Source organism: Phyllobates terribilis, unplaced genomic scaffold (assembly GCF_046119375.1).
Source record: "Phyllobates terribilis strain yellow unplaced genomic scaffold, ASM4611937v1 Scaffold_11__3_contigs__length_659146591, whole genome shotgun sequence".
Classification (NCBI taxonomy): domain Eukaryota; kingdom Metazoa; phylum Chordata; class Amphibia; order Anura; family Dendrobatidae; genus Phyllobates; species Phyllobates terribilis.
Genome location: NW_027362771.1, coordinates 559,720,682 through 559,748,335, shown reverse-complemented (window position 1 = coordinate 559,748,335; position 27,654 = coordinate 559,720,682). Strand labels below are relative to the sequence as shown.

General features: G+C 43.9%; 2 protein-coding genes across 5 annotated transcripts in view; one reads left to right on the top strand and one right to left on the bottom strand.

The window, feature by feature from the left end:
* Positions 1-7,092, bottom strand: part of KCTD9 (potassium channel tetramerization domain containing 9) — a 13,863-nt gene extending 6,771 nt beyond the window's left edge. The window contains exons 1-8 of the mRNA XM_073654079.1: positions 6,935-7,092; positions 5,740-5,864; positions 3,932-3,975; positions 3,643-3,739; positions 3,495-3,553; positions 1,931-2,059; positions 1,776-1,843; positions 10-105 (exon numbers count right to left, since the gene is read on the bottom strand). Of these exons, the coding sequence (XP_073510180.1) occupies positions 10-105; positions 1,776-1,843; positions 1,931-2,059; positions 3,495-3,553; positions 3,643-3,739; positions 3,932-3,975; positions 5,740-5,864; positions 6,935-6,982 (666 nt within the window). The 5' untranslated portion in view covers positions 6,983-7,092. The remainder of the gene's footprint in view (positions 1-9; positions 106-1,775; positions 1,844-1,930; positions 2,060-3,494; positions 3,554-3,642; positions 3,740-3,931; positions 3,976-5,739; positions 5,865-6,934) is intronic.
* A 369-nt stretch (positions 7,093-7,461) lies between these two features.
* Positions 7,462-26,907, top strand: CDCA2 (cell division cycle associated 2). 4 transcript variants are annotated; one of them, XM_073654074.1, is made up of 15 exons: positions 7,462-7,560; positions 9,142-9,588; positions 11,747-11,880; positions 12,475-12,619; positions 13,343-13,476; positions 14,994-15,063; positions 15,442-15,626; positions 15,904-15,961; positions 19,241-19,479; positions 19,860-19,947; positions 20,449-20,571; positions 21,027-21,097; positions 22,521-22,619; positions 25,256-25,427; positions 25,517-26,907. In XM_073654074.1, the coding sequence occupies exons 1-15, from the start codon at positions 7,548-7,550 to the stop codon at positions 26,611-26,613; spliced, it is 3,075 nt and encodes a 1,024-aa protein (XP_073510175.1). In that variant the 5' UTR covers positions 7,462-7,547; the 3' UTR covers positions 26,614-26,907. The 4 variants fall into 4 exon arrangements, with proteins under 4 accessions (XP_073510175.1, XP_073510176.1, XP_073510177.1 ...); XM_073654075.1 differs by having other exon boundaries at positions 7,463-7,560; positions 19,860-19,941; XM_073654076.1 differs by lacking the exon at positions 7,462-7,560 and adding an exon at positions 7,589-7,741.
* Positions 26,908-27,654: the final 747 nt, after the last annotated feature.

Sequence of the window (27,654 nt, the reverse complement as noted above, 5' to 3'; positions counted from 1 at the left end):
TTTTCCCACCTGACAGCGAAGCTCGGATTTGGTCGGTGTAGCAAGAAGAAAGCGAATAAATTCTTTCCTGGAAATGGGAGAATGATCCTCGGCCGGCTGTGAATTCTACATTAAATGGGAAAAAAAAAAAAAGAAGAGGAGATTAGAAGTGTAAATATGTTTGCAGCTCCTATGCAGACCTATGTGTCTCCATGGTTACAGACTACAAACAAATCCTGTGTGTTGTCAGATCTTGCAGTCATGTTCTTTTCAATCCCTGCTTCACTCGTTTATTGGTGCACCAATGGTAACTTTTAAATAGCTTAAAGGGGTATTCCCATCTACAAGATCCCATCCCATATATAGTAGGTGCAATAATAATATTAGTAAATACTTCCAATTAGAAATGTAGTATAGTTTTCTGATTTGCTATGGCACTTACCCCATGTGCAGACATTGCAGTAGCTCAGATATCCATGGTTACAACCACTAGCAACTAGCTAAACAGCTGTCACTATATCAGTGGTTGTAACCATGGATACCTAAGCTACTGCAATGTCCTGCACATGGGGTAAGTGACATAGCAAATCAGAAGAACTATATTACATTTCTAATTGGAAGTATTTACTAATATTATTACACCTACTACATGTTGGGATCGGATCTTGGAGATGAGAATACCCTCTTAAAACCCCAGCTGGCATGTGAAGAACTTGTTTGCCACACGTCAAGTGCATGGGCAGCCACAGCATTTGAGCGCGAGCCACACGGGGTGTCAGCTAGAGCGATGAGAATGGGCCACCGACTATTTGCCCCTTCTGGCATCAAGACAGCGGGATTTAAATGGGTTGTTTTAGCAGCCAATGGCTTAGTGAAGGCCACCATCACCGCCATCTTTGTGCGCCAACGAGGCCCAATAATAGCAGACTTTCATTTCTACAATATACTATAATTCGCAGTATATAGTAAAACGTCAGAGCTATAAAAATATAGAATAAATTAATTCATACAGTAAACATCGTACGGAGTGGAAAAGAAAAAAGGAAAAAAAAAAAAAAGCACTCTCCAGATTTGCTGTTTTTCTTTAATTTTTTTTTTGTAAAAAAAAATAAAAAATAAATAAATAATATGAAGATGAAAGGCGATCCAAATTACAAAATAGTATAAATACAAATGCCAAATTGCCATGCAAGAGACGAGTCCTCACACAGCTCAAACAACAAGATTAAAAAAAATAAGTTACTGCTCTCCCAAAAGTTTTGAAACCTTTTAACCCATTAAAATAATAATAAAAAAGAACCCATACAGATTCGGTATCAGCGTAATCGTCCCGATCACAAAGATTACCCATCCAGGTCATTATTACCATTCAGTTGACACCGTAAAAATAAAACCCGGAATACAATGGAGGTATTGATCTCATTTGGATTCTTTTTCATCAGTAAATGATATTGTTAAAATGGTGTCATTTATAACTTGAGCTCGTCCAGCAATACCCGAGCCCTCATATGGCTATGTTAATAAAAAAGAAAAAAGGGAATGGCTTTTGTAAGAATGTGAGGAAAAAAAACAAAAGCATAAAAATGAGAAATTGCTAAGGATTATTCCTACATTTACAGTTCATTAAAAATCTAGAAAAAAAAAAAAAATGAAAAAGGAAAGAGATGGGGTCTTTTTTTTTTTTTACTCTTGTACACAGGTTATGTCTGGTATTGCAGCACAAGCTTTTTTTCTAAGTCCTGGACACCCCCTCTAAATACTTGTGATGAGATCTCATCCGATACACCTGCACTCACCTTTATCGCCAACTCCAGATGCTCGATCAGGGAATCGATGCCAAAGAACTTGGCTTCCTCCAAGACCCCTGCAATGTGACGGAGGTGTTACTCTCCCATCCCCCGCCTACAGACTCCCACCTAAGACTAACAGACCCCGGCCCCCAAGTGCTCACCCAGCAGATTGACTCCATCATTGACGATAAGTTGTCCGTGACGTAGGTAGTTGAGGATTGGCTCAAAGTATTCGGGGCTGCGGTCTATGAGGAAGGCTCCTCGGTGGTCCCTCTTGTTCCCCCAAGCATCTGAGAAATACAGAAAATACATAGATGATGTACTGAGATTATTAGCATCCACTGATGACTCTCCACTGTGGCTGAAAAAGGGTGACCTGAACAGCCGAGCCCCGTAGAACATGTCCCTAAGCACGAGTATTGATAGAACAATCCCTTAAAGGGATCACTCCCATCTTCATAAAATGGATATTGTCGGATAGAGCTAGTAAATACAAGCATTTTTGCAGCTTACTCCTTATTAACATTTTCATCCATTCTTGAGATATTCACACTTTTCTTTTGTTTACTTTTTATTGCCTTGGAGACCGGCCACCGCTGCTAGACAACGGAACATGCACAGCGCTTACAAGATATTTTCTATTCTGTTTTGAAGCCGAGCAGGATTCTCCGGAGCTATGCTGTTACCTCCGAATCCTGGCCACCTTTAGTTTACTGACTACAAGAAGCTAGACTGCAGCGGTGGTCGGTCTCCTAGGCAACCAGCTGTACACAAAAGAAAAAAAAAAGTTAATATCTCAAGAACGGCTGGAAATTTTAATACGCAGTAAATTGCAAAAGTGCTTGGTTTCACAAGCTCTATCATCTGTGACGATACCAGCACCAAGAGCATGGAGCAACTAATGGAGTTATACAGCTTTTAATTCCTTTCCGGAGAGGTAATCTGTCATTTTTTCCCTCCCCTTTCTGCAAAAACCATAACTTTATTTTTCCCCCCCATCTACAAACTTGGGAGTTTTGAATGACTCCATTCACTATACCATATAATGTACAGATAAATGGGAAAAAAATTAGAGGAGATGAAATGCAGAAAATAAAGACAAACACAATCCCGCTGTTGTTACTTGGGCTTCATTTTTACTGTGTTCATTGTGTAGCAAAAATGACCCGGTAACATGATGGTCAAGGTCAGTACCACTACAATACCAAAGCCGGATTTATTTTTTTTTATATATTTTAGTGGGGAAAATTAAATAAAAAAAAGTCAGAACTTTGCAATTCTGGGGTTTTGATTTATTTTTTTTGCTATATACTACGGGTGAATTCTATAAATTGATGGATTGAACCGTTATGGACACGACAAACCCAAATATGATCATTTATGAATTGGGAAAATGAGGGCGATTTGAACTTTCATATTTTTAAAAACATTTTTTTCAAATTCATTTTTTTTTACTTTATTTTTTCGTCCCTCTAGGGACTATATACCGCTGGGTAGAGTAAAATCACTGATCTCCTATGAAGCCCAACCACAGGCTGCTATTCACAGGATCAACCTATCGGCTCCCTGCGATCTCGCTGCGTGGGGTCCATGGTCACAATTGGCACAGCCACCTCCTGCAGCGTATGGAGAGAGCTCAGCTCCTCAGCTCGCTCCATGCACACACTGTATCATTTCAGAAAGGGGTTAAGGATCGCTCCAGCCCTTTCTACATCCACCACCTACCTCTGTCACTGAACATATGGGATAGCATGCTGTCCGGCTCCTTACTCACAAGGGTGGACCTGGAGTGAAAAAAAAATGTGGAGTAAGTCAGAGAAATCCTGTGGAGGTCCGAGTATCCCCGGCTCCCTCAACCACGCCAGACCCGCACCGTGTAGTGGTGAAATATCTTCCCCCGACATTCAGCGTCAGCCAGTCCGTCTGACCCCCGGTCAATGGCTCCGTGATCATCGGCTCATTCTGGTCATCTGGGAAGAGAAGGATCAAGTGTTGATATTCCTAAAACCTCCAAGACCCCTGATGACCTTCACGTCACCAGATCAGGCGACCATATTGAATCCCAACCACTTTGATGACGACGTCCTATTGCTGCGGATCGGTCACGGGTGACACCTGCTCTCCTCTTCCCTCACGGCTTCTACTATTCGAGGGTCACTCACCTACGCAAGATTCCCCATCGCTCACAAACAAGACGTCGTCATCTCTAGAAAAGAGAAAAAAAGCGAAAAATGAAACGGAAGACGGCCCAGGACAGACACAGACAGCGGATACGCCAGACATGTCTGGCATATATAGTTCGGGGAGTAGGCGAAGAAACACTACTGGAGCCCCCAATCCCTGATACACCAGGAGGATCAGTCACCTCTATCCAAACGGGCATCCATGAAAGATAGATGGCGCTAGAATGTGCCACCAGTCGATGTGAGCTGGTGGCCTGATCTCTGGGATCAGGAATGGGGGGGTGGGGAGATCACGGCAGCCAGGGACCTACTGATGACCCCCATATCTGCCCTGTTAGTATCCTATGAAGCTCAGTCTGTGGCTACATAGGAAACTGGTAATTATACAATATTACAGTATAAAGTATAGGTGGATAAGTAAAAAAAAAACTCAAGTCCCCTAGGGGGACTAATAAATGCAAAAGCGGATTTTTTTTTTCCTCTTTGCTCGTCACCCCCCCCCCCCCCCAAAATAATGCAGTAAAAGCATCTGAGAAAGTTGTTCAGCCCCCAAAACGTCACCAATAAAATCAACAAGTCCTGATAAAACTATCGAGAAAAAAAAAGAAAAAAAAAAGAGGTTACGTCTCTCAGAACGTGGCGACTGAAGCAGATTTTTTTTTAAAGTAGTGAAACAAACTATATAACTTGGTCTGGCCATCAGCACGCCGACCCCCAGAACAAAGTTACCAGGTCGTTTTTTTATCAAGAGAACATCGGAAAAGAAGATTGCTATTTTTATTTTCACCTCGCTCGGGAAGCTTTTCTCATTTTTCAGTACATTAACCGGTAAAATGAACGGTGTTGTTCAAACCTAGAACGCATCCTGCAACAAGAAAAAAAAACAAGCCCCCGTCTTGGGCGTAATGATGGAGGGATAAAAAAAAAAAAGTTATAGTTCATGGAAGAAGCGGGAGGGAAAAAAAAAATGGCCGCGTTTCACATATCCTAACATTACAAAGAGGGGAATACCCCTTTAAGAAATCAGCCGACACAGATGTCACACAGGTCCGATGGGAAAACCCCTTTAATTGCTTGTTATAGCAGCAGAAACAAGTCTGTCCGGTCCTGCGCCCCCCCCCCTGCTCCTCCACCTTTTTACTTCCTCAGTAAGGACACTTTCCAGGGTCCGGTCTTATTTAGGAGAGGCGGGATTGTGTCTCCTGCATCCAGACATTGTATGGGGATCTAGGCACCGGGAGAGACCCCACCTCTGTTTGGTAGCCGTCTACTTTTTCATAACCTATTTTTATTATTTTTCTTTATTATATATATATATATATATATATATATATATATATATATATATATATATATATTTTTTTTTACACTTTTTAATATTTTTAGGTAATTGCCGTTTCATTTCCTTATTATAAATTAGGATAAAGCATCAGCACGGAAATCCTGATCGAAAGGAGGAATCTCCTGTGATCGCGGAGCGATCACCCTCAATCGAATCGATCACAGGCTTGAGTACGCCAGACTGGAGGTGCCAGGATTTTCAGTGTATGATCCCTGGGGTACAATCCTTGGAGAGCCTCAATCAGCAAGAAAAAGCACTGCAGCCCCCTTTGTTTTTTATACTCAGGCACAGCAACCCCCATCAAGGTGTGGCGGTGCCCGGTACTGCAGCACCATCGTTCATACACTAGGAGCCTCACCATCAAATGTAGTGAATACATCTGAAGACCCCTTAAGAAAGTGCTTAATAATAGCCAATGTGATATGGAAATCGGACCCCGCATTACCTGATGAGGGCGACGTCGTCGATCACTCCTCCTTTATCGTTGTAGACCCCCGTGGCGCGGATGCCTAATTTGGAGCTAGCGAGAGAGAGGACGTCGCAGATTGTAGATCCGTGAAAGGCGACCACCTGCAGCAGGGAGGAAGCGGGAGGAATAACAGAGCCGCTGCTGTGGGGGGAAAAGGGGGCAACAGAGAAAACGAGGCCGAGGCGAGAGCGGGTGACCCCATAGACTCGCATCAGATGTGGAAAATCAGCAGGGAAAAAAAAAAGTAATCAGCACATGACGGTATCAATAAAGAGAATAACGGGAAGGATCAAAAACACAGAAGCTTTATTTAAAGCACCAAAAAGAGACAAAAAACGCAGCGGCAAAAACGTGATAAAAATGCAATAAAAAAAACCTAATTTACATAATAGGAGAAGAAACTCACCAAAAGCACATTGAGGGAATATATATATATATATATATATATATTACAATTATTGTTGCCTGCCCCAAAATAAAGGGGATAAAATTGAAGGCTAAAAAAAATAAATAAATAAATCTACGGAGTAAACTTTGTATTAATAAAAAAAAAAAAAAAATTTATGCTGCAAAAAAAATAAAAAATCACACTCCAATACAAGAATTTAAAAAAAAAAAAGGTCTACCTTCCAAGAAAGAAAAAAAAGTTCATATTTTTTTTGTAAATAACTAATTTACAGGAATATTAAACTATATAACTTTTTCCTAATCGCAGTCGCATCGTTTCGGTTCCACAAAACAAAAAATAAAGTGGATAATGGAAAAAAAAATAATAATAAAAAGGGAAAAAAATACTTTTTTCCTTCATTGTCTCCTTCAAAATGGGGGAAAAAAAAGTATTCTTTTTCTCCTTCAGAAGCTTCCGGCTTCGTTGTTTTGACCCCGAAAAGGCGTCAATAAATCATAATAAATAGCAAAATGTAAAATATAAAGTTACAGATGTGGAAAAAGTGACAACAAAAGGCGAAATAAGAGAAACAGCAGAGACCAGAAGGGAAGATGGAAGAAGGAGTCAGGAGGGCGGAGTTATAGTGTCAGGGGCATTAACCTGCCCTCAGCGTCCTGTGGGGTCTCTAGGGAGGAGAATGGACATGCCCTTTAAGTGCCCCCTATTCTCCTCCCGGTCACTCCCGCCCCCCAGCACGTCCGTATTACCGCAGCCCCCGCTCACCTTCCCGTGCCGGCCATTCCCCCTCACGAACAGGGTGACCCTCTTCATGCTCGGGGTCTCCCTCCCGACTCCGGCCAGCTCCCCAGCTAACCCGGAAGACTGAAGGAGAACAACGTGACAGCACGCCGCGCCAGCCAATCACCGTCTTTCTGAGAGCACCAAAGAAACCAATCAAAAGCGACCTGGGCGGGGTTATGTAACAACCAATCGCAGGTGTCGCCAGTAACTTTTCATTGAGAGCCACCTACCGGTCCTTTATTTTTTTTCACTAACTTCCGCTCTCGGTGGCTCAGAAATCGCATAACCGCCATATTTGTTGTGGGCGCCAAAAGTTACATTATTACTTTAAGAAAACGTGGCGTCTTTCTTCTATAAACAACGTCACTTTTGTCAATGATAGAGTCTCTTGATGGGAGTGGAGCTGTAAAATCAGCCATATGTACACCTCTTGGAAAACCGATGCCAAAATGAAAGATGGCGTCTCGTGTGTCAGTAAAGCACGACGCGCATGCGTCTTTTTTTCACACGCTTGCGCTGTTCGTCACTGTTGAAACCGTTAACTTTCGCGTATCCATCCGCAGTCTTTTAGTACGATTCATGTTTGATTTCGTGTATGACGTACATATGTGAGTAAAACACGTCTAGTGTGGTCGATGGTCTTCTCTGGAGGTGAATGGGGTCTTGTCAGGGGTTTTGGTTATACGGTTGTATGTGGGACTATTTAGCTTGAGCGGAGGAATCGAGTTGCGGAGCGGTTGATTTGAATTTGAATCAGAAGGCAGCGGTGTCTGTGCCGTGCGGGTGTGTGTAAGTATTCGCATGTCTATGTATGTATTATGGTCGGTACCCGAGTGCTGGACCTCTGGGAGGGGAGTATTGAGTATATGGTCTGTGGATATATGTCTGCAGCCAGTATACAGGATAGTAACTATGTGTACATGTTTGCAGAGCTGTGTGTATACATATACACACATATATATATATATATATATATATATATATATATATATATATATATATATATATATATATATATATATATATATATATATATATATATATATATATATATATATATATATATCACACACACACACACACACACACACACACACACACACACACACACACACACACACACACACACACACACACACACACACACTGTTTCCTCCCATACTTCTAAGAGCCATCATTTCTTTTACTTTTCCATCTGTGTAGCTGTCTAAGGGATCAGGTTTTTGCACGGCAATGTTCATATTACCATATAATGTTCTGAAAATCGGCAAAAAAAACACCTTCCTACTGCAGGGAAATGGTGGGAAAAAAAAAGCCATTCATCTGTTGGTTTTGGGGTTTAAAATATTCATTGTGGAGTAAAAAAAAAAATGTCCCGGCGACACGAATCGGCAGGCCAGGGTGACTGCGAGGGCGCCAACTTGTAGAGTGTTTGTGTTTTTCTTTTTCTCATGTTTTGGTGGTTTAAGAAAAATTCAAAGATATATATTTTGTGTTTAAAAAAAAAAAAAATAAATAAATTTTGTCACTTGAGATTCATAACTTTTTTTTTTCTTTTAGCTTTTTAGATGATGACTTTTGCAGATTTTTTTTTTTTTTTGTAGCTTGATGAGAGGGATGATTGAAGCTTTTTTTTTTTGTGACAGCGTTCGCTGTATACTGCAGGATCTAGAGAAATTAAAGTGGTTTTCCGGTTTCAGAAAACTCCTTTCCCCCTGCTATGGTTAAGGAAAATAGAATCTGTTATTTACCCACCCTCCCCGGGTCCGGCTCTGAGTCTCTGCTGCTGTTTCTGGTGTCTGTTACTGTCTGCAGCGCTGTTGACATGTCCTATCATTGAGCTCAGCCGCTAGAGTCATTTACTTGAGCTCAGTTATTGGCTGCAGACACACCAGAAGCGGCAGAGACTGGACGCTGGACCTGGGGAGGGTAAGTAAAGGGAATTATTATTTTTTTTAAAACACTGCAGCTGAGGGACACAGATTTTCTGACTCTGGATGATTTTCTATGAAGCCCGTGCCTGGGAGCTTCATAGTAATACAAGGATGAAGACCCCCCAGCTCCAGACTAGGCTGCATTATGTGGCCCCGTAGTTGTGGGCTGGTGGATCCATATGGTGTCTGCCTATATGTGTACAGGCGAGATCTATGTGAGTATCCATAGCCTCATCCTTCTGGGTTTTGTTCCAGATGAGAAGGTGATGGCCAGAAGAAACGTCCTACAAGAGATCCCCATCCTGGTGCCGCAGACTGAGCAGCAGTCCTATGAGATCGTATCGGAAGACGAGGCAGCGACCCCGCACAACAAGCCGACCTCCTTCTCCACCGAGCGGCCGCACTCCAGATACATCAGCAATGACGAGGCCAAGGAGAACATCACCCCCACCCAGCTGGAGGATGTTTATAAGGAGAAGACAAGCCAGGTGACTGTTTTTGAAGGCGGCGATGTCTGTGATGATCCTGGCCCATCGAGCTCCGGCCATTCTTCATCGGGAGCTGGGGCCGTGTCCAGTCCTAAGAGGAACACTGAGGCCTCAGCTGACGATCCGCCGCCATGTAACCCCCCGATCGACTTCTCTACACTGTCTGTGGAGGACCTGGGGATCTGTAGTGAAAGCTTCACCACCAAGAGTGCAGGTAACAGTTCTGCTTATTCCAAGTGTGCACAGGGCCGTACATGTGTGGCCACCCGTCTCCTTATACCTTGTCAGGGTGGTCTTGGTACAGGACCAGTGTTGAGAATGGCACATTATCGCTGGCTTCGACCTGCCATTAGTGGGGGTTTCGGCACATGCTAGAGATTGGGGTCTTCCTTTCTGAAAACCACAATGGGGGTCGCTTCTCTTCTAAGCTATCTGGTTTCTATCTGCTGCCAAGAGGGTCTTACTTTTGGAGGCTTCTCAATCTGTGAGGTGCCCCCCGAAGTTGTGAATAAAAGGCCTTTCTGGCTTATTTTTCATGAAAGGGTGGAAACAAGTTATCAGCTATCCACGTTAGTGATAACTTACTGATCGTTGGGGGGGTCTGACCACCAGGGGAGACACCGATCAGCAGAACAGGGAATTTTTATCCCCATTGCAAAATGTAAGTGGCAGCTCAGATCCCCTACCACTGCCCCATTCATTCTCTATGGAGCTGGCATAAATACCAAGCCCAGCCCCATAGGGAATGAATGAAGCGGAGGTCAAGCATTCACACGCCTGCTTCATTCATTCTCTATGGGTAGCCCCGTACATTGCTGAGCAATTTCACTTGAGAAAGAAGCGGAGGAGCGCATACTCTACCTCTTCCGAGATGGCGTTTTGCAAATCCTTGTTTTCAGGATCAGTTGGGGTCCCAATGGTCAGTCCCCCAGCGGACAGTAAGTTATCTTTTTAAAGGAGTTGTACAGGCACTGATGATCTGAATAGTTGTCCACTACTTGGTCAACCCCTTCTCATCTCCAATAAAATAAAAAGCTTATACTCCCCTCCCATGCCGTCGTCGTCCCAGCAGTGTCGGCACTCATGGTCCCGGGACTCTCGTGCGGCTGTTGTGACACGTGAGCTCGGCGCCCAATCAGTGCTGGCGTCACTGGCCTCGCCTCTTGTCGAATTGAACATGAAGAGGAAGTCAGAGATTAGCCGCAGCCCGGACTTCCCCTCCATGTCCGATTTGTCTGAAGAGACAGTGACACCAGTGCTCTTTGGGCGCCAAGCTCACGTGTCACAACAGCCAGAGAGTTTCGGGACCACGAGTGCCGACACCGCAGGAACAGCGCCAGCACAGGAGGGAAGTATAAGCTTTTTTTATTTCATCAGGGGCAAACATTTAGTTCAAGAAGGGGTTGTCCAAGAAGTGGATAGCCCCTTTAAGTGGATAGCCAGATCGTTGCACTGAAGAAAACCATCTGGGCGGGCAGGCGGGTTCATCATGTGCCGGGAGACTTCCTGTGATTTACAAAGCTTGTAAAGTAATGCATCACAGGGGAAATAAAGGCCTGTAAATCCACCTCCTTCCCTTCTGCAGTATCAGTTTGCCCCCATCGCCACCTCGGTGGCTGCACCTCCAGGATCCCGGCTGAGGAGCGCGTGTTCGGCTTCCGGTGCATCCTGCTTCAGCATGTCATTCACAGAACTGAGCAGACAAGGACATTTATCCACAATTTAAGGGGATCTGTCACCAGGATTTTGCCATCTAATCCGAGAGCAGCATAATGTAGAGACCCTGATTCCAGCGATGTCACTTACTGGGCTGCTTGCTGTAGTTTTGATATAAATCCCTGATTTATCAGCAGAAGATTATCACTAGAAGACTACTAAACCTGCTGCCATTAGTCCTCCATGTTCATAAGCGCTGTATAACCCCGCCACTGCCAGATTTCTGCCTATGCACAGAGTGATGTGGGCGGGGTTATACAGAGTACAGCATTCAGAGAACCGCTAGATCTAAACAGTGATTTCTATCAAAACTGCAGCCAGCAGCCCAATAAGCGACACATCGCTGTAATCGGAGTCTCTGTCTCTACATCATGTTGCTGTCAGATGGGGGAGCGAAAACCTGGTGACAAATTCCTCTTAATAAAATGCCTTTCATCAAAAGAACGACCACTTGCAGCAGCAATAATCCTCCTATGGGGATATGCCACATTATCTGACGTGTGACGTAAGCTCTACCCCTGGGTGGTTTGGGCAGAATTCACAGATTCCACTTCAGGTTCCTGTTGGACTTTTAGTTCTCCGGCCATTATACTTTGCACGTTTTGTTTAGTCTTTTTTTTTTTTTTTTCTTTTATGGCTTTTTTTATTCTTTCCAGAGAAATCTCCCAGATTGTTGCATAAACACAGGCGCAGGTCCACAATCGGAGTCCGGGGGTCCCCCGAAATGAACTTCCTGATCCGCCAGATTGCACTGCAGAGAAGCAATAGGAAAAGTGAGCCAGAGCCCCCGGTAAATGCACAATGTGCACTGATCTCTGTAACCTCCAGTCCCCCACAGACCAGAACTGGATGCACAGCCGATCATGCATCATCCCCAGAGCTGCGCCCCTAGAGGTGTATTAGGGTATGTTCACACGTGGCCTTTTTCCTGACAACACTGGTTTTTGGTGCAAAAAAACGCTGCATGTGAATATACCCTTATAGTCTAGGTGCGGCAGATTTACCACCCATCCACATAATGGGTGATGTTTGAGACTACAGAGGACCCCCAATATATCACTTAGTGCAGCGTCCATGCATCCTGATCTGTTCAATCTCTCTGGGAGAGACAGAGCTGCTGACCGCTGCACACAGATCTGTCGAGAATACATGGATTTGTGGGGCCACTGTACCATTTCAGAGCTGTTCAGCCCTATTCATTCTTTACATTGGCCAACAATGCAACTAAAGAGGGTCTGATTGCTGGGGATGGGGGGTGGTCATCAGATCCCATCCTTCTGGTATTGATGACAGTCTGTGGATCGGTCATCAGTATAATCCTGGCCAGCCCCTGTCAGTAGTGATGAGCGGCTGGTGAACGGTCCGTTCTTCTCCGTCTTTCCAGGATAACCCCTTCACTTCTCCCCGGAGTTCCATACTGAGAGAGAAGATCTCTGCCTTCCGGAGCGCCTTCCAGGTGGTGGAGGAGACTGATAAAACACCATCTTTTCCAGGATTTTCAAAAGTCGAGGAGTTGGAATTTCAGAAAGGTGAGATCGTATTATTACACTGGTTATGAAAATGCAGTGATCGATTGCACCCCCAATTGATCGATTCTGTGCTAAGTTGCTGTTATGCAGACTAATTCTGTAACTTTTTTTTTTTTTCTAATTCTTTATTCTATTCCCGAGTAATTGCTTTTCCAATGTTTATGTAAATGAGCTGCAAGTGCAGGAGGCTCGGCTCTGCACTTGCAGCTCTACAGTCTCTTGCCCCATCTACCGACATCATCCAATCTGAGTGACTTGCTTCCCCCGCTGGATATCTCATGCTAATCCATTGTCCGGCTTTCAAAATGTCACCAGGACTTGCGCCTGTGTGAGATCTCTGGCAGGGGGAGTTGGGGAGAGAGGCTGGAGATCTGTAAGTGCAGGGCCAAGGCCTGCGGGTCATTTAAAAAAAAAAATAATTAGAAAAGCAGTTACTCTGGAATTGAATGCTGAATGGTTCTCCGAGGATTGATTTAGCCTTTGGCAAATTATGGTCTTTCTTTGTAATTTACACTCCTACTTATTTTGCTGCCCTGCTTCCATGCCCTATGGCTGCCGCGCTCCGTGCCCTTGGGCTGTAAACGGGGACTTTGGAGACTCTTGTTCTCACATCCTGTGGGGGGTCGCACAGCTCGTACCCCCAACTTATTTTCTTTTACCTGTTTAGTGGTGATTGGACTGTTTCTTGCCTCCATGAAAAGTTTACTGTTCTGTGTATTGCAGGTAAACTAGAGGGGGCATCGGAGCCCCCAGAGAAGAGGAAGAAGTTGTGTGATGCTACAAATCAAGGGGTCTCTGGGGCTCTGCAACAACCTCCATTCATGTCCTGCCCATCACACCCGCTGGAAAGCTCCCAGGTACTTACCGGGACAACATGTAGAGACCTCCCAAGCTGTCCATTACTACACGACATGTGAGACAGAAGTGTTGGATTTATTTCTCTGTTTTTTATGATGCTTGTGCAAGATTAGAAAAGAAAAAGCATGGCCACTTTCTTCCAGAAACGGCACCACATCCGTCCTTGGGTTGTGTCTGGTGTTGCAGCTAGCCTTAAAGCAAGCCCTAGATCACGGCTCTAGCTGCGATTAGTCTGAGTTAGGTCCTGGCTACTAAGACCATATCTTACATACAGCAGCCTTAATTAAATGCACAAGAGCAAACATAGCTGTTAAACCATATAATCTAGGTCAGCATAAGCTCCACTCCAAAAACATCTTAAAGACCAGGAGAAAACATGGAGTGACTTATTTTGAAAGATAATCTTTATTAATACATAAATATCAAAAAGAGTAGTGAAAATCACTGCATTTTAAAGATAGAGAACCGTAGAATCAGGAAATAGCAGCACTAAACAGCTGGTGACCTCCCCCACATATCCATACCATATACCACCTCAACGCGCGTTTCGCCTCAATGTGGATTTCTCCACATTGTTTGAGGCGAAACGCGCGTTGAGGTGGTTCGTTTCATGGGTTCCTGCACGTAGCTCTTTAAACTTTGGGTCCCATCCTCTGGTAAGGTTCTTTTGTAATTAACTGGATGGGGGTGTAATGTGGACGGATTTCAGTCCTAGCTATAATGCAATAATGACTGTTCCCCAGTTTTACTTTTACTCTCTCTTCTGCTAGTTACCTTGCCTTGGGAGACCCTCACTCCACAATTGATATATATGGTATGGATATGTGGGGGAGGTCACCAGCTGTTTAGTGCTGCTATTTCCTGTTTCTACGGTTCTCTTATCTTTAAAATGCTGTGATTTTCACTACTCTTTTTGATATTTATGTATTAATAAAGATTATCTTTCAAAATAAGTCACTCCATGTTTTCTCCTGGTCTTTAAGACCATATCTTGTACATGCTCGGCTACTGATGTACATCCCTGCAAGGATGTATGAGATATATCCTTAGTAGGGGAAGGGTTAAACCCACATCTACAGGGGGAATAGCACGGCCTAAAGAGGGGTTTTCACTTAAAATACATTTATTACTTCTCCACAGGGTAAGTGTCTGATGGCTGGGACCTTTACTGACTTAGAGAACAAGGGTCCCAAAGTCCCTGTGTGAGTGGAGCAGTTGAGCACATGTGTGACCTCCACTCCATTCACCTCTGAGAGTGATAGTTATTCCTTTAGTCTATACTGTCTATATAGTCCCATACAGGGGACTTTTGGGATTGGTGGGGGTCCCAGTGGTGGATATATTATTTATGAAGCAGATTCCTCTATGTAAGGGTCTGTTAACAGGTTGGCCCCCAAAATGGAAACCCAGTGGATCCCAAATATTGTCAATGGGGATGTATCGGGTGCTGAAAGTCTCTGACAACATCCTCTCTTCCATCTAAGTCAGACCTTTGTCCTGTATTTTGCATCTCCAGAAATATATACCAGAGATGACTGTGGAACCTGACTGTTCAAGATTGACGACTGAGGTCTTCAGCAAGCCAGGTGAGATGATCCTTGTTTTTATATGGGCCAGTTGGTGGGAGGGCCCTTGTCCTTGAGGTGAGCCAGCTGGGTGGGAGGACCCTTGTCCTTGAGGTGAGCCAGCTGGGTGGGAGGGCCCTTGTCCTTGAGGTGAGCCAGCCGGGTGGGAGGGCCCTTGTCCTTGAGGTGAGCCAGCCGGGTGGGAGGGCCCTTGTCCTTGAGGTGAGCCAGCCGGGTGGGAGGGCCCTTATTCTGGTGCATCTTCATTATAGTTTCCATTGTGATCCTCTTGAGATAGTAGGAGGTTAAGATGTAACACAGGTAACGTGTAGACTGTTGGATAGCTAAGTGATAGTGTTATGGCGTGCTGTTTCTTCTGACTTACGCTTGTGACAGCAGAGGTGCAAATTGAGGAGACCCAAACGTTACCAAGTTCTCCAAGAAGCCATAAAAGAAAGGTTATGTTCACAGACCTCCTAAGTCCTCCAGAACCTGAACTGCCACTAATATCAGAAACTTCCTCTGGACCCGTCCTGAAACCTGCTCTGAAAAAGACTCCCAGGAGAGATTATTTCCACTTTGGGGTAAGTGATCTGACAGTAGATGCACGTTCACCACCGCCACGTAAGATTATAATGGTGTATATCAATGTCATGTTTAGATGGTATTTGCTGGATGACCAGATATTTCACATTATTGGAAGGTCATATAAAGGTATTCCTAAACTTCATATAAAGGTAGAGACACATAAAGGACTCCACTGACTTCTGTATCATGTCTACAGATCTCCTGGCTTCCCTCTTGAACCCCCAAAGTCACATACATGAACCTATTTAATCCGCTTTATTTTCCCCTTTGCAGGTCGGGTTCATAGAGGAGGACACTACGTTATTTTCATTACCAAAAATCTCAGATGATGGTGAGGAGCTCATTCGTTGGTCACTTGGTGGGGGTTAGATGCAAATATTATAGGTTTACATTATATTTTGATTGTTGTCATCTTTTTAACCCCTTCCCAACATCTGCCGTGAACGTAAATTGTGTGGCGCAGCTCCATGCATGGCGAGTGCATGACGTGGGACCGGCTGCTGTTCAACCATTAAATGCCACTTACAAAAAACAAGCTCCAACTACAGAAAATTAAAAAAAAACTTATTGGTCTTAGAAAACGGCAGCACAAACCAAATTTTTACTTTTTTTTTTTTTGTAATGGAATGTTTTGAATATATATATTTTTTTTAATTGATAAAATATGAAAATCCCATAAAAGTTTGATATCTCCTTAATTGTACCAACCAGGAGAATTGTTATCGGGTCAGTTTTGCAGAAACCAAAAAAAACAATGGTGGAATTGCAATATTTTTTTCATCATTTCACTGCACTTCGAATTATTATTATTTTTTTTTTTTTTACTATTTTTCAAAAATTTTTATGGTAAAGTGAATGGTGTCGTTGTAAACTACAACTCGTCCCACAAACAAACAAGCCTTTACTTGGCTAAGTTAATGCAAAATTAAAAAAACGTATACCTCTTAGTGCTCCTTCAGACGTCTGTGACAATTGGTCCGATCTCGGAATGTGTGGACCCCGAGCGTAACAGCCTTATAGCTATATACAGCGACATGTAAAAGTTTGGGCGCCCCTGGTCATAATTACTGTTATTGTGAACAATTAAGCAAGTTGAAGATGAAATGATCTCTAAAAGGCCTAAAGTTTATATTTCAGGAGATATATAATATATCCTTTTTTTTGAAAGCTTGTGCACTCTTTTTGTAGCCAGACAAGAGTCTTCCAGTTCTTGTTTGATGAATTTTCATCCATTCTTCCTTGGAGATGTCTTCCAGTTCTGTGAGATTCCTGGGTCATCCTACATGCATTGCTATTTTGAGGTCTAGCCACAGATTTTCAATGATGTTCAGATCAGGGGACAGTGAGAGCCATTGTAAAACCTCCAGCTTGTACCTTTTGAGGTCGTCTATTGTGGATTTTGACATGTGTTTAGGATCATTATCCATTTGTAGAAGCCATCCTCTTTTCAACTTCAGCTTTTTTACAGATGGTGTTATGTTTGCATCAAGAATTTGTTGAAATTTCATGGAATTCATTCTTCCCTCTACCCGTGAAATGTTCCCCGTGCCATTGCCTGTAACACAACCCCAAAGCATGATTGATCCTCCCCCATGCTTAATGGTTGGCAAGATGTTCTTTTCATGAAATTCTGCGCCCTTTTTTCTCTACACAGACCTTTGATCATTGAGGCCAAAGAGTTCTATTTTATCCACAGGACTTGTTTCCAAAATGCATCGGGTTCGTTTAGATGTTCTTTTGCAGACTTCTCATTCTGAATTTTATGGTGAGGATACAGAAGAGGTTTTCTTCTGATGACTCTTCCATGAAGGCCATATTTGTGCAGGTGTCTCTGAACAGCAGAATAATGTACCACAACTCCAGAATCTACTGAATCTTTATGAAGGTCTTCTGCAGTCAAGCGGCGGTACTGATTTGCCTCTCTAGCAATTCTACAAGCAGCTCTCACTGAAATGTTGCTTGTTCTTCCAGACCTTATCTTGACCTCCACTGTTCCTGGTAGCTGCCATTTCTTAAGTACTTTCGAACTGAGGAAAGGGCAACTTGAAAATGCTTTGCTATCTTCTTATAACCTTCTCCTGTTTTGTGGGCCTCCACCATTTTCATTTTCAGAGTGCTAGACAGCTGCTTAGAAGAACCCATGGCTGCTGTTTTTTGGAACAAGGTTAGAGGAGGCTGGCTTTTTATAAAGCTGGGAAATCTGCATCACCTGGTCTTTCCTAAGAATGACAGTGAACAAGCCATAACCCTAACAGGATAATTTAAGGTCTGACCTTTGACCAAAGGTTTATCTGAGCACACAGATCTCCAAGGGTGCCCAAACTTTTGCATTGGCCCATTTTTCTTTTTTGTAATTTTTTTTAAAATGTAAAAGATGGAAATATATTTTTTGCCTAAAATACAAAGGAAATGTGTCATCTTTAACTTTATTCCTTTTAGAGATCATTTCATCTTCTACTTGCTTAACTGTTCACAATAACAGTAATTTTGACCAGGGTGCCCAAACTTTTACATGCCACTGTATGAAGCTGTCATGCTGGGGTCGGGAGACGCATGATCAGCCCGTGTATTGCCATCCGAGTTCAGACCGATGACCACAAACATCTGAAGGAGCACTGAGAAAAAGGGGATGCAGAAAATTTTAGAAGGGGTTAAATAGAATCAATACAGGCCAGTATAAAAACTTCATAACATGCATTACAAAGGAAATCTTCATTTTCCGCTTATGAGCCACTTCTTCCCAGACTTCATGGGGGTGGTGGGTTGAGTGAAGCTGCTCAAATCTGTCTTGCTCAAGACAAGACTTGAATGCCAGCACAGTGAGGAGTCTGGTTACACCTTCTATTATACTTTATAGAGGGTAGAAGAAAGGAAAAAGGAGCTGAGTGAGTAAACGGGCAGAGGAAGACACACAGGTCATGCTGAGTTGGAATCACATCTACACTGCTCAGTGCTGCTGTATAATTTTCCTCATGCTGCTTTTCTCTGATAACTAAATGAAGAGCAGGAATCCCTCTGTGTGCTTTGTACAGGAGACATCATGGCAGTTGATCTCCTCTCACCAGCTCAGAGTGAATTGTATATGATGTTATACAGCCTCTATTTGGGAAAACTGGTGAAAAATGCCTATAATGGCCAGACATGGCGTTACTGCTCTGTACGCACAGTAACCCTTTAAAATCCTAACAGTCCCTGTAGAGAGGATAAGAGTTATGAGAGTTTTCGTTGGGGGCGTGTCCTTCTGCTTCCTGTATGACGATGACCAATCATAAGCAGGCAGCAACGCAGAAGTGCAGAAGGACTTGTGGTGATGTCATCGGGGTCACATGATGATGTGAGCACACATCAGTCTGGAGAATGGGGCTCCATGACGTTCTGTCTGTAGTGGGGTGATGGCCATGAATAATTTAGGAGTTCTGGAGTTAAACGTTGATCCCAGAGGTGTGACCTGCTGCTGTCTGACATATAAGGCATATGCTTCCCTAGATGAGATCCCTTTAACTAGCGCTGCTATAAGGATCATGCTGCTTTTATTTTTATTATTCTACACCTATTTGTGGTGAAAAGCTTGCACATGTACAATTTCTTATATATTACTTTTTTTTTTAAGAGGAAAATACAGATATTAATAAATCCGAAGATTTAGTGAAGATAAAGAAGCGGGTGACCTTTGGGAGGCAGCTGAGCCCTGAGCTATTTGACAAATCACTACCAGCTAACACCCCTCTACGTCGCGGCAGTACGCCCTATAATTACTGTGCACTAGATGCCACTCCATCTGCGGAACAATCCACCTGCCAGAGCCCATGTGATTCGATGCCACAGCCAGATTTTGATGCCAATGATGAGGTGGGTGACGGGATGAGAAGTGTGCGCTTCTTTATTATTCATGCAGAGGTCAGGGCAGGCGGTGTTCAGGTGGACCTGTCTGCTCGCCTGCTTGTACTCGCCATGGAGTATCCATCCTGGCGCAGCTCCTGTTGGGTACCTGAGTCTCCACATCCCTCTGTTATTGCTCCTGGAAATGTATGAATAAAGTGACAGCTGGGTGTTACCAGACAGCATCCGTGTGCTGATAACAAAGGGAATGGTCCTACTCAGCTGTCAATGTATTTCTAACCTTCCAGGAGGTGTAATTGTGGCTCCCTGCTGGTTTGTGTGACCCCTGATATCAGGGTGGTATTGAGCCCCACCTGTGACCTGACGGTGATTGTTCTGCTCTCATCTAGGAGGAGTCTCTTCTGCCGCTCACTCTTTGCTTTGATGCTGAATCCTCAAACAGTGACTCTCTGGCATCCTCTCTTCTGCCAGGTACAGGTGAATGTATAGTATTTGTACCGTGTGGTTGTTTGTATTATTCAGACCGGCGCGCGGCTGCTTGCTTTGCGCAGGCTTGGTGCGCGGCTGCTTGCTTTGCGCAGGCTTGGTGCGCGGCTGCTTGCTTTGCGCAGGCTTGGTGCGCGGCTGCTTGCTTTGCGCAGGCTTGGTGCGCGGCTGCTTGCTTTGCGCAGGCTTGGTGCGCGGCTGCTTGCTTTGCGCAGGCTTGGTGCGCGGCTGCTTGCTTTGCGCAGGCTTGGTGCGCGGCTGCTTGCTTTGCGCAGGCTTGGTGCGCGGCTGCTTGCTTTGCGCAGGCTTGGTGCGCGGCTGCTTGCTTTGCGCAGGCTTGGTGCGCGGCGGCTTGCTTTGCGCAGGCTTGGTGCGCGGCGGCTTGCTTTGCGCAGGCTTGGTGCGCGGCGGCTTGCTTGGCGCCCGGCCGCTAGCATACCTGCTGACTATGAATCTGTTGTGACCATTGGTGATTGTTTTCTGGGAGCACAGTGGAGTCCAGTGCTGATGAAGAGACAGAAGCTGCAGTTGATACCAGCAGCTCCACCGACGACCTGGAGATCTCCTGTAATGAAGCTGCGGAGGAGGCTGAGAAACATCCAGACATTGTAAATGGTGAGTGCAGATGGCACAGCGTGGAGCTCGGTGCCCTCTTGATGGAAAGGTATTTTCTGCCTGTCTAGCACCCTGACATAATAGTATGACAAGGGCATTACTCCAGGTATCATACAAGGAGACCGTGCGGGCATCGGCTCTACTGTAATACACTCCTGCAGGGATCAGAGACCACTCCGATCTTGGCTGTTAGCACTTCTGATTGTAGAAGTGAACAAGGGAGGCGACAGCTGTGATTTCTATAGAGGCAGCGGAGTCAGGGACGGCCTCTTGTAAAGGCCTCTTTGGACGCACTACTGCCTGATCTCCATGCACTGGCGGCCACCATATGTCCTGCCCCGTGTCAGTGGGCGCTGTGGCTTGGGTACTTCCTTAGGTGTAAATTGCATCCATTGAATAGCTTGCTAGATTAAGTTCTTGGATCACTAATTTGGTCATTTTTTGTTTGTTCGTAGACTCCATGACCTCCTTTCTGGACGTCTCATTCGCTGTAAACCGGGAGACTCGTTCCTCCACTAAGCGGAAGGTATTTCATTCAGTCTTACCTGAGCTGATGTCTCTCATCGGTGCCGTGAAATTCTGCACTTATTAACAAGTGTTCTAATAGCATAGTAATCATGTTTATTTTATTTTTTTCTACAAGTGATATAATTGCGATTGTAAACTTAAGGTGATTTTTGTTGTGTGTTCCTTTTATTTATTTTTGAGAGTTAAAGGGGTATTCCTGTCTCCAAGATCCTATCCCAATATGTAGTAGGTGAGATAATAAAAATATTAGCAATTCCTCGAATTAGGAATGTAGTATAGTTCTCCTGATTCGCTATCTCACTTACCCCATGTGCAGGGCATTGTAGTAGCTTGGGTATCCATGCTCACATAAGATCACTAACAGCTGTGGTTGTAACCATGGATACCTAAGCTACTGCTATGCCCTGCACATGGGGTAAGTGAGATAGTGAATCAGAAGAACTATACTGCATTTCTAATTCAAGCTATTTGCTATTATTATTACTACACCTACTACATATTGGGATAGGATCTTGGAGATGGGAATACCCCTTTTAAAGGGTTCTTGATGTTATATTCATGCTGCCTGACTTATAGGGTGCATGGATCATATACTCAGCCAGATAGCTTATACTCTGAACACTGCAGCGTTTCAGAGAAAACCTGATTTATCACGAACCCTAGGTCTGTCCCCGGCGGCTTATCCTGCCCTGACAGCTGTCATCCTATACACACATGGAGGGAGCGAGATGGGGAGAAGCCCCCGGGGAGCGGCCTCTTAGCGCAGCCAGTGACTTATCCCTTCAGCCCGGGGCATCATAACTTTTCTGGTCAGGTTGCCTTTAAATATTTTCTCATGACTTTTTGTAGATAATTTATTCTACGGTCCAATTTATTTGTATTGTGATTGCAGAAATCCCCTTTTTTTTTTTTTTGCAACCAAAGCAGTCCCATATAGATAAATGTAACTGATTCTCAGCCCTAGAAATTTCTGCCACGTGTGAACACGCCCATTGGTATTGGATCTCATTTATCGGATGGTCCATTCGCGATCACCTATGGCATAAGTCCTGGCGTGCCTGGCATGGGTTAGGAAAGTGACCCCATGGATGTCTATGTAGAGTGACACACTGCGGAGCAATAATCAGTCGCTCCCCATAGGCTGTAATGGGGCGTGCTGCACACTGGGCGGCTATCATGGACGTGTCCTGTACTGATGGTGTGTGACACCTGCCAGGCGCCCAATGCCAGAAGCATCGATCGGGTAGGAGACGGCAGCGCACAGCCCATTAAAGTGTACGGACTAAAAAACTAACAGTTCTATTAATGGCAGTGTTGTGAGGACAACGGCTATTTTTCCACAAAAAAATAATGCGCTCATCAACTCTATATGGGAGCAATGAAGATGGATGCGATTGGTTTAACACTTGGCTTCTTCACAGCTGAGCGGCCACGAGGAGGCCCAAGAAAGTAACGTCTCAAAGGCGAAAGTCAAAGCGACAGCCAAGAAAACCAAGAAGCCAGTGATCATCAAAGCCCAGGTACGTCCAATAGCACCGCTCCCTGTGCGGGGGTCCGACCGCAGCCTCTCACACAGCACCAAGCAACAGAAGCAGGGACTTAGCGAGAAAACATGGCGGCCGGACTCAGAAACGTAAGGGCGATGCTTCAGAAAGTAAGTGCCTGCTATAATAGGTTACTGATGGCCGGCAGTATTAGGTGAGGGGGATAAATAATGCCACAGGACACTTTATGGGACCAAGAAACATTGTGTGTGGAGATATAAATAGATAGATAGATAGATAGTACAGACCAAAAGTTTGGACACACCTTCTCATTTAAAGATTTTTCTGTATTTTCATGACTATGTAAATTGTACATTCACACTGAAGGCATCAAAACTATGAATTACCACATGTGGAATTATATACTTAACAAAAAAGTGTGAAACAACTGAAAATATGTCTTATATTCTAGGTTCTTCAAAGTAGCCACCTTTTGCTTTGATGACTGCTTTGCACACTCTTGGCATTCTCTTGATGAGCTTCAAGAGGTAGTCACCGGAAATGGTCTTCCAACAATCTTGAAGGAGTTCCCAGAGATGCTTAGCACTTGTTGGCCCTTTTGCCTTCACTCTGCGGTCCAGCTCACCCCAAACCATCTCGATTGGGTTCAGGTCTGGTGACTGTGGAGGCCAGGTCATCTGGCGTAGCACCCCATCACTCTCCTACTTGGTCAAATAGCCCTTACACAGCCTGGAGGTGTGTTTGGGGTCATTGTCCTGTTGAAAAAAAAAATGATGGTCCAACTGAACGCAAACCGGATGGAATAGCATGCCGCTGCAAGATGCTGTGGTAGCCATGCTGGTTCAGTATGCCTTCAATTTTGAATAAATCCCCAACAGTGTCACCAGCAAAGCACCCCCACACCATCACACCTCCTCCTCCATGCTTCACGGTGGGAACCAGGCATGTAGAGTCCATCCGTTCACCTTTTCTGCGTCGCACAAAGACACGGTGGTTGGAACCAAAGATCTCAAATTTGGACTCCTCAGACCAAAGCGCAGATTTCCACTGGTCTAATGTCCATTCCTTGTGTTCTTTAGCCCAAACTTGTCTCTTCTGCTTGTTGCCTGTCCTTAGCAGTGGTTTCCTAGCAGCTATTTTACCATGAAGGCCTGCTGCACAAAGTCTCCTCTTAACAGTTGTTGTAGAGATGTGTCTGCTGCTTGAACTCTGTGTGGCATTGACCTGGTCTCTAATCTGAGCTGCTGTTAACCTGCGATTTCTGAGGCTGGTGACTCGGATAAACTTATCCTCAGAAGCAGAGGTGACTCTTGGTCTTCCTTTCCTGGGGCGGTCCTCATGTGAGCCAGTTTCTTTGTAGCGCTTGATGGTTTTTGCAACTGCACTTGGGGACACTTTCAAAGTTTTCCAAATTTTTCACACTGACTGACCTTCATTTCTTAAAGTAATGATGGCCACTCGTTTTTCTTTACTTAGCTGCTTTTTTCTTGCCATAATACAAATTCTAACAGTCTATTCAGTAGGACTATCAGCTGTGTATCCACCTGACTTCTGCACAACACAACTGATGGTCTCAACCCCATTTATAAGGTAAGAAATCCCACTTATCAAACCTGACAGGGCACACCTGTGAAGTGAAAACCATTTCCGGTGACTACCTCTTGAAGCTCATCAAGAGAATGCCAAGAGTGTGCAAAGCAGTCATCAAAGCAAAAGATGGCTACTTTGAAGAACCTAGAATATAAGACATATTTTCAGTTGTTTCACACTTTTTTGTTAAGTATATAATTCCACATGTGTTAATTCATAGTTTTGATGCCTTCAGTGTGAATGTACAATTTACATAGTCATGAAAATACAGAAAAATCTTTAAATGAGAAGGTGTGTGTGTGTGTGTGTATGTATGTATGTATGTATATATATATATATATATATATATATATATATATTTTCGTCGTCTTTATGATTTTTATTAATAATAAAATATAGTAATTTATAACTTAATAATAATATGATTACATTATTAAAGATATTTTCTTTTTAGATATTTTTATAATTTTTTTTTTCCCTTTCGCTAAATTGCCGGGTGAGTGCTGAGTGAAGTTAGTCGCCACAATGGTGTTGAGACTCGGCAATCACACGACCGCTGGGTCTAATGCACCGTTTAGTTTAATAGCCATGTGGACCTGTCCTTAATGGGGGAGCCTATGACTCCATGACTAATCTCCTTTAACCCTTCCTGATCCTGTGCCATACATACAGAAGTGCTAGTGTATTGTACAAGCGCTCACAAGTTCATGTTCTCTACGGTGGACTATATAAAAGAAATTGGTTTAAAAACCTTTTTACTAATGTAAACCATTTCCCGTTGCAAATTTGCCTCCTAAAAGTATATATTTTTTCTTCAACAAAAAATATAAAATTGCCACCCATTGCATCTAAACTAGAACATGTCCCACAAAATAACAAGCCCTCATTATATTTGTTGATGGAAGGATTAAAAAGTCCTGGTTCTTGGAAGACTAGAGCAAAAACAGATATCTAGGCTCCATCTTGAATATATAACGGAGAAGAACCTTGTGAACTGGTTAGTACAGGAGGGATGTGATCAAAATGGTAAGATCGCAATCAACATATGTAACCTCACACAGGTAAAAGCTCCCCGGGGAAAAGGCAAGAAGGGTCGGAAATCCAAGAAGTCTGTCCAGAAGCCTGTGTATAGTGAGCGAGATGTCATATCCAAGAAGCCCCTGCTGAGTCCAATCCCAGAGGTACCAGAGAGCATCCCATCTCCTGCTCCCACGCCATGGGATCTTCCTCACGGTATGGCAGGTCATTCGTTGTTTTGGTAGTGTAAATTGCATGCTAATTTATATTGGGATTTTGAGTTTCTTTTTTTTTTCCTATGCTAGACAAAGGTTTATGTAATCTTTTGGTGGATGAGGTCCATAAAGCTGATAAAGTGCAAGAGATCAAGACCCAGTTTACATTTGACAATTCTCCGGAGATAAATTTTGAAGAAAAGGAGCCAGGGAAGACACCAGTTCACATTGTAGAAGATGTTGTAACACAAGATGGACCAGCTCATCCAACACTAGAGAACATGAAGGCCTTCAAGAGTGAATTTCAAAGAAAGGTCCAAGACCTTCCTGCTTCTGATGTCTTTGACCTGACCTCCCAAGGTGAATGCCCTCAGCCTCCTAGTAGGGTGGGGATAACAGACGAGTTTAGCAAACTTGCTACAAATGGTCTTTCCCCTAGTTTAGTAAAGGAGAAAAGTAAGACTAAGAACTCCAAGCGTCGTTCTTCCACTCGTCTCCATAAGTCCCGTGCTCTCGTAACTTCACAAGATGCTGACCACCGTTCCTACAAACCAATCAGTATTGATGATCCAGTGCATGGAACATTAGTGCTCTCCTCAGATGAAAACACAAGCACCAGCTCTTCTACACCACCAATCACCTCTGAACCCAAAAAATCCAGAAGGTCTTCAAGAAACCATCAAGTGTCCGACAGTCTTCTTGCAAACCCTGAGCAAAATACTCTCGAGGAGCTGTGGACTGCTATGCCGCCTCATTCAGACTCTGACATGAGTGACTTCTGTCTTCCCATCGATGAAGTTCTGCAGTTCCCACTACAAGAAAAGAAGGTGAGACGTAGTATGAGACTGCGGAGAGGCTCCGCGGTCAATGGTTTGTTGTGGGTGGCTGAGAACAGAGAAGGTGACATGACTGGGAGAAGGAAATCTGTAAGTTCTGTAACGAGGTGTGAGGAGAGCTCTGCCTTCACCTTGGAGATTACAGTTCACAGCCCAAACAAGGAAAACCTGAGCGGCTACCAAGTGCTGAACATTGCCAAGAAAAACAGGAGAAGAACCCTGGATACCGCCACCATCCAAGAAAGTGTATCCAACCGTGATACAAGGCGGAGGAGGTCCAACTGTTCTTACAAGGCTCCTCACTGCTCATCGGATGATGAAGTCCATAGTGTCCTAGTACCAGATGCATAGGAAGGACTTCACATCATGGACGTTTTACTTTGGGGCAGGAGAACTCGCGTCTGGAGGCTCTTCTCTTCTCTTGTTAGGTCCCGCCAGGAGTATGTTACTCGGCATATGGTGGGGTCCCTTTGTTGGTAGACCTAAAACTGAATTCTCTCCTGTACTCCTATGTTCATTTTTTTTTTCTTTCTTCTGCTTGTGCCATGGGCGTTAAACTTGGCAATGTTGAAGTTGTGGCCGTTCTCTTTTTATATATGTGGTTTGTCTTTCCGTTCCTTTATTAAATGTTAATCTTGTATTGTATTTCTGTAGCAGTGTTCTCCATCTTTACCCCCTCACAGAAATCAATAAAGGGGTGCTCAGGATAGAGAAAACAATGCCACTATCATCCATAACTCTGCTCCACTTAAAGAGAACCTATCATGTAAAAAAAAACGCTACTAAAATGCAGATAAGAGGTTAATATCATTCTAAAACTGTCTGGCTGTCAGTTTGAGCCGGCTGTCAGTTTGAGCCGGCTGTCAGTTTGAGCCGGCTGTCAGTTTGAGCCGGCTGTCAGTTTGAGCCGGCTGTCAGTTTGAGCCGGCTGTCAGTTTGAGCCGGCTGTCAGGTTTTATAGCCACATACAAGGCAGTGAGGGGTGGGTGTCATGGCTGACCTCCTTAGACACAGAAGATTTTTATATGTTTCTCAGTTTTTTTTCTTTTTTTTTTTTGCACTTTCTGTGTTTTGCATTGCTTTAGTCCCCTCTCCATTGCATGTAGACTGTGATTTTACTACTTGCTGCTACAGGGACACATGTATAGCACTAAATACAGTGAAAAGTTAAAAAAAAAATTAGAATCAATCCCATTTTCCTGTCTTAAAAAAAAAAGCATATTGTGCAAGTATCTAATCAAAAGCCGTTCTGCAGCAGCTTTATATTAAAAGGAGGAGTCATTTATAATCTTCTGTAAAATGCATTAAAGGGGTTGCCTGGGACTTTTACATTGATGGTCTATTTTTAGGAGAGGTCATTAATATCCGATCGATGGGGGTACGACACCCTGG